The sequence below is a fragment of the Nicotiana tomentosiformis genome, chromosome 7, assembly GCF_000390325.3.
Source record: "Nicotiana tomentosiformis chromosome 7, ASM39032v3, whole genome shotgun sequence".
Lineage (NCBI taxonomy): Eukaryota > Viridiplantae > Streptophyta > Magnoliopsida > Solanales > Solanaceae > Nicotiana > Nicotiana tomentosiformis.
Genome location: NC_090818.1, coordinates 54,031,486 through 54,044,362, shown reverse-complemented (window position 1 = coordinate 54,044,362; position 12,877 = coordinate 54,031,486). Strand labels below are relative to the sequence as shown.

General features: G+C 34.0%; 1 protein-coding gene and 1 long non-coding RNA gene across 4 annotated transcripts in view; both read left to right on the top strand.

Annotated features, from left to right (window-relative positions):
- Positions 1 to 12,877, top strand: part of LOC138895140 (uncharacterized) — a 158,651-nt gene that overhangs the window by 100,034 nt on the left and 45,740 nt on the right. The gene's annotated exons all lie outside the window — the stretch shown is intronic.
- On the top strand, positions 4,398 to 9,348 carry LOC104112094 (WPP domain-interacting protein 2). 3 transcript variants are annotated; one of them, XM_070181551.1, is made up of 3 exons: positions 4,401 to 4,539; positions 5,564 to 5,858; positions 8,428 to 9,294. In XM_070181551.1, the coding sequence occupies exons 1-3, from the start codon at positions 4,528 to 4,530 to the stop codon at positions 9,138 to 9,140; spliced, it is 1,020 nt and encodes a 339-aa protein (XP_070037652.1). In that variant the 5' UTR covers positions 4,401 to 4,527; the 3' UTR covers positions 9,141 to 9,294. The 3 variants fall into 3 exon arrangements, with proteins under 3 accessions (XP_009620224.1, XP_070037652.1, XP_009620225.1); XM_009621930.4 differs by having other exon boundaries at positions 4,407 to 4,539; positions 4,797 to 5,858; positions 8,428 to 9,348; XM_009621929.4 differs by having other exon boundaries at positions 4,398 to 5,858; positions 8,428 to 9,348.

Sequence of the window (12,877 nt, the reverse complement as noted above, 5' to 3'; positions counted from 1 at the left end):
GGTGTTTGGTGAAGATTAGACTTGATTTTGGCTAAATTTCAGATTGAAACTCGAAGAAGAAGAAGAAGAAGAAGAAGAAGAAGAAGAGAAGAAGAAGAAGAAGAAGAAGAAGAAGAAGAACACATGACATGCCATATACTTACGAAATTGTAGTAAAGTTGTAGAATAATTGTCACGACCCAATTTCACCTATAGGTCGTGATGGCGCCAGACACCACTGTCAGGCAAGCCAACCATAATCAATTTACTTAATTACCCATTTTAGTGTTTTTGAAATAAAAATTTCTTCAATGAAATAGTAAAGATAAAACTCATAGAGTAAATGATAAATATTTTTCAAAAAAACTAAATTTCTAAACAATTCACAACCATTCCCAAAATCTGGTATCACAAGAGCATGAGCATTTACTAGGGAATTAAAATAAAAATACAGCATCTGTCCAGAATACAAATTAGACAGGAAAGTATAATAACTCTGACGGAGATTCTGTTAGCTGCGGATCGTAATATAGAATGCAGCTCACCTATGTCCCCACAATTATTAACTACACCTCTAAGCCCACAAGGCCGCTATACATATATGTACCTGCACAATAAAATGTGCAGCAAGTGCAGTATGAGTACGAAAACAACGTGTACCCAGTAAGTATCAAGCCTAATCTCGAAGAGGTAGAGACGAGATAGCCGACTATGACACTCACTATGGGTCAATAATATTAAATAATCATGAAAATAGAAATATTTATATCAACGTGATTCACAGAGTTAACAATAATTTTATTGAACTAGCAGAAGTAATTAAATTCCTTCAATTCCAATAATTTTCAATATATTAATTAAATTCCTTCAATTCAAATAATTTCTAATCTATTAATTAAATCCTTCAAATTCAATAAAAATTCCAATTTATCAAATAGCGTTACAAGCTGCAATTCCAAGAACTCAAATATAAAATTTTCATCCAATTCCATAACCATTTTCGTGGTGAAAAATCAAAAATATCAATTTTCTAGGTTTTTCTTCAAAACTCCAAATTTTTACAAATTTACATGTCTAAATCCATATATAAACCATGTATTTAACTTGCAATAGGTGTGAATTAACTTACCTCTAAGTTGCTAGGTGAATTCTCCTCTCAAGAAGCTCCCAAGATTGCCCAAGAATGAAGAAATGAGCAAAAATGCTCAAATCCCCGCTTTAAACACTCACTGCCCAGCGATCATCGCGCCCGCGGCAAAATTTTTCGCATCCGCGGCTTCGCACCCGCGATGGATTTTTTGCACCTGCGGATTCGCATCCGCGATGAATTTTTCGCATCCGCGGCTTCGCACCCGCGGTAGATTTTTCGCACCCGCGATCACACCAGATATCAACTGTCTCAACTCTTCTTCAAATTCCAAATTCGATCCGTTAACCATCCGAAACTCACCCGAGGCCCTCGGGACCTCAACCAAATATACCAACAAATCTTAAAATATCATACGAACTTAGTCGAGCCTCTAATTCACATCAAACAACGCTAAAACCACGAATCATACCCCAATTCAAGCTTAATGAAACTAAGAATTTTCAACTTCTACATTCGATGTCGAAACCTATCAAATCAACTCCGATTGACCTCAAATTTTGCACACAAGTCATAAATAACATAACAGAGCTATAAAAATTTTCGGAACTTTATTCCGACTCCGGTATCAAAAGTCAACTCCCCGGTCAAACTTCCAAACTTAAATTATTGTTTTAGCCATTTCAAGCCTAATTTCACTACGGACTTCCAAATAAAATTTAGATCACGCTCCTAAGTCTAAAATCACCATACGGAGCTGTTGGAATCATAAAATTTTTATTCCGGGGTCGTTTTCACATAATTCGACATTCGGTCACTATTTGAACTTAAATTTTATTTTTAATCAAAATTTTATATCTCGGGTTAGGGACCTCGGAATTTGATTCCGGGCATACGCCCAAGTCCCAAATCACGATACGAACCTACCGAAACTGTCAAAATACCGATCCGAGTCTGTTTGCTCAAAAAGTTGACCAAAGTCAAACTTGGCCTTTTAAAGCCAACTTAAGGAACCAAGTGTTCCGATTTCAATCCAAACACTTTCAAATCCCGAACCAGCCATCCCCACAAGTCATAAATCATTTAAAGCACATACGAGAAGTTTTATTTAGGAGAACGGGGTTCTAAAAGTCAAAACGACCGATTGTGTCGTTACAATAATTGTATGTAAATTGTATTATGTTATAGTTATATACTTTTTTTAATTTGAATGTTGTATGAAAGTTAAAAAATAGTTGTATAACATATGAATCGTTGTATAAAATTTGTATTTAAGTTATCAATACTATCTTTTTGCATAAAGTTGTTGATATATATCAAAATTTGTCCAAAGATTTTACGAGGTTAATAACTATCGTGCGGGCCTAGTAAAGTATTCTGCTTCACTTGATTGGTTAACTTACCCAATAAACTAATCTATCACAAATTAACGAAATATTTAAATTTGCAATAAAATGGATACATCGTACTTACAATTAATATTATATAATTTGATGGTACAACAACATACAAATTTAAAAATAAATTTCGTACAAATTTAATACAAATTGATATATCTACAACAACATACAACTAATTATATAGTATACACTTATTTACAACTTATCTACAACTTTCATACATTATTTTTACCCAGTTAAAATATATCTACAACATCATAAAACTTAAATATAATTTTCATACAAATTTTATACAATATGTCTTTTTGTATATTTTGTATATGATTTGTATATATTTTGTATGTGGTGTGTGTTTCTTCCTCTCTAAAATTCTAATCAAAACTTTCTCTCTTAATACAATGTTGATAAATATCAATAACTTTATGTAAAACGATTGTATTGATAACTTAAATACAAATTTTATACAACAATTCATACATTATACAACTATTTTTTAACTTTCATACAATTTTCAATAAAAAAATATATATAACTACGACATAATACAATTTACATACAATTATACTACAACTTTACAATAATTTTATAAATATATTGTATGTCATGTGTTCTTCTTCTTCGAGTTTCAATCTAAAATTCAGTCAAAATCAAGTCTAATCTTCACCAAACACCCTCAAAATTGAGATATAAATTTCAAACAATATATCCAATTATTTGCTACAATACCAAATCCAAACAAATAATAATTTTTTAAAACCCAAATTCGAATTCAAAACTTTAAAGCTTTTAATGGTTGTCAATGGCGGAGAGTCAAACACCTTCAAAATTTATTGATTGACAATTTCAATTTGAACACCAATTGTGCAACATGAAAGGAAATTGCTAAGCTAAAACTCTATAGTAAAATGATTGAAATCCATTGATAAATTCTATTAAAAATATATACAACATGAAAGGATAAAAAATAGAGGACATCAGAGGAAGAAAAAATGGGGAAAGAATAGAGAATGAGATATTGAGAGAGAGAGAGAGCGCGTAGGTGAAAGAGAGAGAGAGAGCGCAGGTGAAAGAAAGATAGAGAAAGAGAGCACGCATGAGGGACAGAGAATAATGATGTGAAATAATTGATTCTTTATTTAATTTTTAATATAAAATAATACTTATTTAATTTCTAAAGTGTATATAATTGATAAATTATATATGATTAAGTAATTAAATTGAAACTTGAATACGAGGTTAATAAAGTTTCAAATATTATATAAGAATATAAATTATTTTTTTTAAAATAAGAAAGATTCGGCTAAATCTAATCCAGACAATTCATGTCAATCTCCCCAGATAATTAGCACACCGTTTTAGGCCCACATTCGGTTCTCACTGTAGGCCCCTACCCCATGTGCCATGTGTCCCCTTCGGTATATCCTTCGTCTATGCCATGTTGCAACTAATCCTTTTATTCTTCTAGATTAGATTAGATTAGATTATTCCACCCATTTACTTATTATCCTGTTATAATATCACCGTCTAAAGCAGTTACAATAAAAAATGAAACACCCAAAAATTTATATGGTTTGTATGACATTAACTTACTCTCAATTATAAACTTTTATATTTAAACGAATATTCAATAATTACGATCATAAATTTTACTATATTTTTTTTTAATTTCATATCAAATCAAACTAGTATATCATTTGAATAAAAATAAAAAATAAAAATAAAAATTTTAACATATGTTTCCAGCAATATAAGATATTTATTCAATATATATAGTATATTATATGTAATGATTTTTCTTTATCCTATCAAATGCCGCTAAATAAAAGAAGAGAGGAGTATTGGCTTTTTAGCCTCTTTTCATCCCCTCCCCTCCCCCTCCCCCCCCCCCCAGTTTTATCTCTTTCTCAAAAAGAAAAAAAGTTACTTGAGTTCTGTGCTGAAAACAAATAAAATTAGTTGTAGCAATTTGGGCGGCTATAAATTTCCAAATCCAGCCGACATCTAGGGTTTCCATTCTCTTCGAATTCATCACAAAGATCTTCTGGAAATCTAGGAATAATAATGAATGAAAAGGTAAGCCCAGTTACTTTACGTGCTTCTCGCCCTCCTAATTTCTCACGTGTGTCTCTTAAAGCAACTGCAGTACAAGTTTAATAAGCAATGAGCAATGAATTCAATTCAATTTTGTTCAGTATGATGATTTTTAAGCTGCAAATAATCGAAAGCAGCGTAATTTGTTTTATCGGGAATTATTGTTAGAGTCGTTATCCGTGAGCTGGAATGATGGTTGCTTGTTCTCGATCTTGATCTTCGCTCTTCTTCATCTGTAGTGATGGACTTGGAAGATCAAAATTCAGCTCTTAAATCGGCCCGACATAATGAAACAATGGCCACCCCTCAAAGCAAGGTTGGAAGTAATGGGTCTAGTACTCCTGTGGGTAATAATAGTAATAATAATAAATTGGATGATGTAAAAGGCAAAGGAATTGAAATTAACGGGCCAGTGGATAATTCAGCTCCACTGGTGAAATCCACTCCAACAAGTAAAGGATTCGGGTTGAAGAAATGGAAAAGGATTAAGCGAGGAGCGCACAAGGATCATGGGGATAGTAGTAGTATAAACAGTGATAAGTTGTTGAAACGTGGTTTGGCGAATTCGGTTGCTAATTCAGCAAAACCTGTACATTTTTCCGCTGGAAGCATCCAAAGAAGTGATGGGTCTGTTTCATCTACAAATGCCGTATTCAAGAGTCCAGGAGTTCTGGTCGATGGATTTGGTGTAATTGGTGATTTGACCTTCAATGCCATGTCGGAATCAGAGAACAGCGAGGATCGGAGTAGTAAGTCGTCTACTGCAGCTAGTGCCCCAAAGGCGAGGTACGAAGCACCTGTTGTCCTGGGTTATTCGTCTGACGTGCATCAGTTGAGAAGCTTGAGTGGGAAGAACTTGGGCACTTCAGCTCAGCAAGCTCATCAGGGAAAGGGTCGGGCTGAAACAAGTAAAAAGCCTAGAGGACAAAGGGTTAAAATCGAGAAGGAAAACTCTCATTCCAGCATGGAATCTGACTCACAAAGTTCTAATTTTCTTTTTATGCAGGGTAGTGACTATGTTACAAGTAATGGTACAAAATGTGAAAGGTCAATGATGTATGATGGAGAATTCAGTGATGAAACTCAGGATAGAGAAAGACCAATTGGTGAGGAACTTCACGCTGGTCGCGAAAGAGGAAATGATAGGGAGTCTGAAAATGTGTCACAAGAAGATCTAGTTGCTGAATCGCCATGGGAGGTTAAGGAAGAGAAGAGTGAGAATCAAGGCTCGTTCACTGATCACGATCCTCTGATGGAGTCTATCTTCAACCTCCAGACTGCTCAGGGAGCGCTTGAAAGAGGTAGATCCGAACATTTCAAGTTTACTTCTGCTTATATGACAGATATCGATGTAGGTCATGAATTTTGTTCTGCTTGCATCTTCTGTATGTTGCATTTAGCTGTATCTTTCTGGTTGAATCAATATGCTAAGAGGAGTGGCACTTATGTTTGACATCTACCTATTTGGGCATCTCTTAAGAAATATATGCTAGCATTATGGCAGGAACAATAACATTAAGTCTGTAAGTCAGTGGAAAAAATGTCAGGAGGTAGCGTTCATAATCCTAATAATGTGCATATACCTAAAAAATGATTTGGAGACCACTTACGCTTTCTCCTCTTCAGGAGGCATTTATACGCTTTCTCCTCTTCAGGAGGCATTTAATCGTGTATATTTGATTATCATGCTGTTATGCGGGTATATTTCGGACCATGTTCTTTTCTAAAAGCAGTTTTTATGTGCCGTAGTGTCATATATTTTGCAATTTACTTATAAATAAATGTCATATTCTTTGCAATTTACTGATTCTTTATAATTATTATTGGTATAACAACTTCCGGTTCAGGATTATACTGCAAAGGGTTTGATGTTGATAAATTTCTTTTAGCAATATCAAATCTTGTTGAGAACCTATTTTCTGATACAGATGACATTTTCAACTTGAAGCATGTCCATGTCCAACGAATCAATGGGCAATGTTCAATCTCATGTTAATTTGAAACATTCTACATAGCGTCTTACCTTTCTTTGTCTGTCTGGACTTGATGCCACTCCCTTCTCTGACTCCCTCAAACAAAAGTGTAACTTAACAATAAAAAACAGTATGTTTTCACTTCTTTTATCTGCATCCAAGCCTATCATTTATATCTGTTTTAGATGTTATAGGACGGGCTTGGGACATTAGGGACTGTAATTTGAAGAATCGAGTTTCCTGACCGTGGTAAAATTAGGATATCAATCCCACCTCCTTGGCCACCAGATTTCATTTCCCATAAATGGAAGATTGGCAACCAAGAACAGCTAGAAACTTAGATTGCTTGTGGAGAATCTTGTTAGTCGCAGCTGCATGTGCTGATAGGGTTTCTAGGAGAGGACTAATTATATTTTTCCTTCATATGTAATAAATTTCCTTCCGCAAGAAACTTATTTGGTAATTGTTTAATGTACTTATGCTTGTTATCATTTTGAGTGTTGCCTTAGGTTGTTAACAACCCTGTAGCAACTTTGGTGCTGAAAATTGACTTCTTTGCTTAGTCATATTGGGTCTCGTCTGTCAGTGTAGTTAGTTTGCCTCTCAAGGCAAGAGAGGCATCATCATTACATTTGGGACACATGGGTGAGAGGGATCTAAACCATTCTCAGCAAAAGAGGCCCTCTTTGCCAACAAAGAACTGATAGGATGGATAGGCTTCTAAATTTCATGGTTAGTGCCTTGTGTGACTCGAACTATTCTTACGAGGCTTGCTTGGAATTTCAGCCTGCTCCCATCTCCATCCAAACACCTTTTTTCTTGTCCCCAACCCCACCCCAAAAAATGACTCATCAAAACTTTTTTCACTGAATTTTCCATCATTGCGTTATAACTTTGAATTTGCTTCCTCCCCCCAAAACCAAAAAATAAATAAATGGTTTCATTGATTTCCCTGTTTCCATGGACCACACAAAAACTTTTCTTTACACCAGACAAAGAAGCAAAGTCATTTATGTGAAGTTGAGAGTCATGGTCAAATAAAACTTCATTTCGTGCTTCCGAAGCATCGGATGGACGGACTTATTCATCCCTGTCATTGATATATAAGGATATTTTCTTCATTGGAGTTTAAGATGTTTTGAGAATAGGAAAGATCTCATTAGCAAGATCGAGTGTAACTATATTCTTTTACTTTCGTTTGGTCCACACAGGAGTTTAGTGAAAACGCGTAGCATTGTAGAATTTATTAGCTCCCTTCAGAATTAAAGGAATGTATTCTTTTGCTTTGTGCTGTACATATTCAGCACCATGTTAGTGCTGTTTCATCAGTAAAATTATACCTTTACCAATAAATTATATTTTCTTGGTTGAGTTATTAGGTGTGTGTATACACACACATATATGTAACTTATTTTTCACCTTCACTTTTATTTATTTTGGTATTGGTATGATAATGATATGAGCTGAGCTTAGAGAAAGAAGTGAGGATTCATATCGCCGACCCCTACTATGTTTGGGACTGAGGCGTAGTTATTTGTTAAGTTATCGGTGTTGGTCCTATTTGATCTCAGAAGCACATTTAAGGGAAGTGCAAATATATCGTATGAAGTCGTTGACCAGTTTCTTTTCTGTGCATGCTCTTGTTTTTGGATGAGATTTGTTATGTCGTGTTTTTATATGCTTAAAGAATTTTTTACTGATCTGTTTAGTTAATAACTATATCCATTGATTTTTGGGGGTTGACAAACATTTTCCTTGGCTTTTCTGGTCTGTCTGCCAAATTTAATCTGCCAAATTTAATCATATATACCGTTGACCATTTTAAGAAGACAATTACTCGTTGGATTACTTATATCCATTCAACTGGACTAAATTTGCTGGTGTGCTTTCTCTACAGAACTTCAGAAATTCAAAGAAATCGGAAAAGATGTTATCTTTGGCCATTCACTTGAGGATGTTGGTATACCTTCAGATCTCCCTGGACCAAGCACATCTGAGCAGTCACAGCACAGGGATGGTGCTCGACATTCTTTTAACTCCTTGGGGGCTGAAGTGGTTTGCCTAAAGCAGAATATAATACTGTTGCAAAGCAAGCTTCAGAAGGCAGCAGACCGAGTTAAGTCCAAGGAAGCCAGAGTTACTGAACTGGAAGCCATTCTAGGTAGTAGCTCAAAGAAGGAAGAAAAGACTATTGATACCATGCACCAGAGTAGTAGAGACATGGAAAGTGAGCTTGAGGGTCTTTTCAGACAGAAAATTGAAGCTGAAGTTCAGTATTTAGCAATATCAAGAACAGCCCAGAAGTTGAGAGCTGCAGCAGTTGATCAAGCTACCCTCTTGGAAGAACAGAAGACCGTAGCTTCAGAACAAGCACAGATGGTGCACAGGCTTGGAGATGAAGAAGCAAAGGCTGCAATGCTCAAGACACAAGCTGAGAAGTTGGAAAGTTACTGTAAAGATATAGCAACAACCGATGAAAAGCTAAAGCTACAGAAGAAAGTCTACAAGTACAGTTCCTGTTTTTTGATACAGTTGGTGCTGCTGGCTGTTGTCGTTGGACTGTTTCTGATGCAAATGTCACCTGATTATACTGAAATTGTACCCACGTGATGTTGAGAAGCTCTTTTCTTTTCTTTTCTTTTTCTTGTATTATTATCAACGTCGTGTGCAACGTTAGATTAGTATGTAGTAGATGTTTATAGAAAGCTTAAATACCTTGTTTTCATCTTCTCAAGTCTATAGAAGAAGATTCGTTGGTCCATAAGTTGAGATATTGTTTCTATAGAAGGGTGACAACCTAGAAATTCTTTTGCTGGTATCATATTCTTATTCATTCAATTGTCAGCGAGGCCATATACGAGAATTGTATACGAGAAAATGTATATTTTTTGTATCTATGTTTTCTGTATATATGTATATTATATAAAATCTTTCTGAGTCGAGGGCCTTCCGGAAACAAAGGTAGGGGTAAGGTCTGCCTACACACTATTATCCCCAGAGTCCACTTGTGGGATTATACTGGGTCTGTTGTTGTTGTTATTATATATATATATATATATATATATATATATATGACAAGAGTGGATTGCTCTAGTGGTGAGCATCCTCCACTTCCAACCAAGTTCTTGTGAGTTCGAGTCACCCCAAGAGCAAGGTGGGGAGTTCTTGGAGGGAGGGAGCCAAGGGTATATATATATATATATTATGTTGGTGTTCGGAAACAACCTCTCTACCTTATTAAAGGTAGGGGTACTACCCTCCCCAGATTACAATGGGTCTGTTGTTGTTATTGTATATACATAAATATAATTATACACTTTTTGATTAGCGAATACAATTAGTTTTGGCCGACTGGCTAATTTTGTATTTTACCCGCTCTATATCCCCATTTTCAAGGTCTAATGTTCGAGTTGCAACTGAATTCGAGTTGCAATAATCTCCTTCCTTAGAAAAGTGCACCTTACGCCGGCCATGATTGTGGATTGGCTTGGTCAATGGGCCAAAATTGGCTTGGTCAATGGGCCAAGGATATTACTGATGTACACAAATGGCCACTTTTTAGCCTTCAGAAGTTGGTCAGCATTTCATAAATAGACCAGCAGTATGAAGTTTGAAGAGGTCGCATGTCTAAAATTTAAAATTCAAAACTAACATTCAGACCGCGAGCTATTTTTTTTTTTGAAAAATGGTCAACTTCTAAATACAAGGCCATAAAAGTGGCCACATTGTGTAAATAATACTACTATTTGTTTGGGACATGGTATAACCAATTCTAATCTAATATAGTGTCTATGTCTTAACCCTGCCTATTAACCATGGCCCTTCTATAAGATGGCTCAAGTCGTGACCCACGATAACCATGTACGAGCCCCGAGCGTGCGTCCTATTTGGTCACCCCCATTTAATATGTACCCATTTTTTTTAATTTGTACCCACTGTTTAAACAACTTCAGGCCTTTTTCTCTTCTTCTTCCTCCTCCTCCTCCTCCTCCTCCTCTTCTTCTTCTTCTTCTTCTTCTTCGGGTAACGATTTTATATGGTGTTTGTCAACATATTTAAGGTAGTTTATGATATTTACAGTGGCGAGCTGTTGTGGTGCTTATTTTTTACTATTGCTTATGGTTTCTTCTTTTTCTTAATTGCAAAATGGGTTCGTTAGATTTATTATTGATTTTGACAAATTGATGATTAAGGTTTGTTCTTGATGATATTTGGAGGTTATGTTTCAAATTTGAGTTCAATTGCAGTAGATTTAGGTATTAAATCGTATATTGTATTGTTAAAATTCGAAGAATAAATTTCTGTTTCTGAAAAATTTGCACTTCATGCCTATTTAGCTTTAAGTGCATGAAAACGTTTGTTGCACTTCAGACCTTTTGGACCTAAGTGCATCTGAAATGTAATTTTTTACTTCAGACTTATTGGCCTTAAGTGTAGGAAAACGTTTGCTGCACTTTAGACATTTTAGCTTAAAGTGCATCTGAAGTGTAATTTTTTCACTTCAGACTTATTTAGCCTTAAGTGCATGAAATCATTGATTGCACTTCAGACCTATTTTGTATTAAGTGCATCTAAAGTGTAATTTTTTTACTTCAAACTAATTTTCTTTTAACTTCAGATCCGATAAGTCTGAAGTTGATCGTAAAATGTGTAGCTTGCAATTTTGTTTTTTTGCAAAATGGGTATATGTTCAATTGTAACCCCAAAATCGGGTATAGATGCAAAAGCCCCGTGAAACTTGTCCCTCATTTCATCGAGGAAAAAATATAATTGTGCAATATTTTAACAAAATTTACAAAAGTTTAGAAGTATGACTTAATTAACAAATGTGGCAGCTACATATTTACATTCCGCAACGTCATAAATAACTCTTTCTTACTTTTTCGCCCAACCCATTACTTTTTTCCTAATAACTAGCTCCCATAACTTTTTTCCTAAATCTTTCTTCCAAAAAACTAGCTACCATAACTTTTTTCCTTTTCCATTACATCAGATAGTGTCTATGTATTGTCAAAACACATAAAAATAATTACTTCCTTCTTAAATAGTTAAAAAGTTACAATTGAGCATATTTTATACGCAGTTTGATATGATGTGTATTTTTTCATAACAAATATGCAATGTTTAATAGTTATATAATAATGTAATCTATAAGTTTCAGATACGTTTATGAAAATGATATGGAGATTTTATATAGATAGTATAATGCTAGTATAATAATTGTATTTTGATGTTCAAATGTGTTATGTAAAGTGTTTGCAAATTATATATATGGTATAATTTTGGTATAATAATAACATATGGTATTATGCTAGTATTATAATGGAATTTGCTTTTAGATGTGTTTTTATGTAAGTTAATTTCTAATGTTATACATGGGATAATAATTATATATTTATAGTATCATGATTCATGAGTGAAGGCTACTTCATACATACATACATACATACAGACACACACACACACACACACACACATATATATATATTCCAAAATAAAAAAATATATTTCCCTAAAACATATTTATACCATAGTTATGCATGGTATGTTTTAGATATAAAAAAATTTAGACTATACATATACTTCAAATATATATTTTATATGTAACAAATATTTTTCATAAAAAACATATTGCGAAACATATTTATCCCATAAATATGCAAATATTATTTTTATTTATAATAGAAATATAATGATAAAGATCAACATTAGCCGTAAGTATGTCATCCGTTGATAAATCTTTGATTCAAATCACTAAATTCCCCTTCCCCAAATAAGAGAAAACAAAAAGGATAAAAAAAAAAAAGCTGAAAAAACAATACAGTATACTAGGAAAAGAAATGGAAATAGACGATTTTTTTTTTTTTTTTTGCTTTGAGAAATGGAATAAGATAATATATGTAATTCCTAATTTTGTGGAAGAGAGATAAATGAGTTATCAGTTAGGTACTATTAAAGAGAAATGGTAGTTTATTTGAATATGCTACATTTGTTATAAAATCTGCTATTATTGAAATAATTGAAAAATGGTAATATAGATATAAATACTTTTTTATTAGTGACCTACAATGTTAAAATATCCATTTCATTTCGCTTCTCGTACCTAGTGCGGTCTATGAGTTCGAGCCCCATGACTTTTTTCGTGTTCAATTCAATTCTCTTTTCGGGATCCGGCTCCCCTCCTGTATAGAATCTCTCCAATTTCAGCAGTGCGGATTTAATTTAATGACATATGTCATTTTTTAAATCCAAAGGTCAAGATTAAATCAGTCTATAAACTATGGTTAAAATTAAATATTCCTATAATTTAGCTTTTTCTTAAATCTAAAATCCTTTACTTACAGGGA

Excerpts from the sequence above, each read along its gene's own strand:
- LOC104112094 (XM_009621929.4), top strand. The coding sequence starts at position 4,799 with ATGGACTTGGAAGATCAAAATTCAGCTCTTAAATCGGCCCGACATAAT. Across the intron at positions 5,859-8,427 it reads TCAGGGAGCGCTTGAAAGAG|AACTTCAGAAATTCAAAGAA; the intron begins GTAGATCCGAAC and ends CTTTCTCTACAG.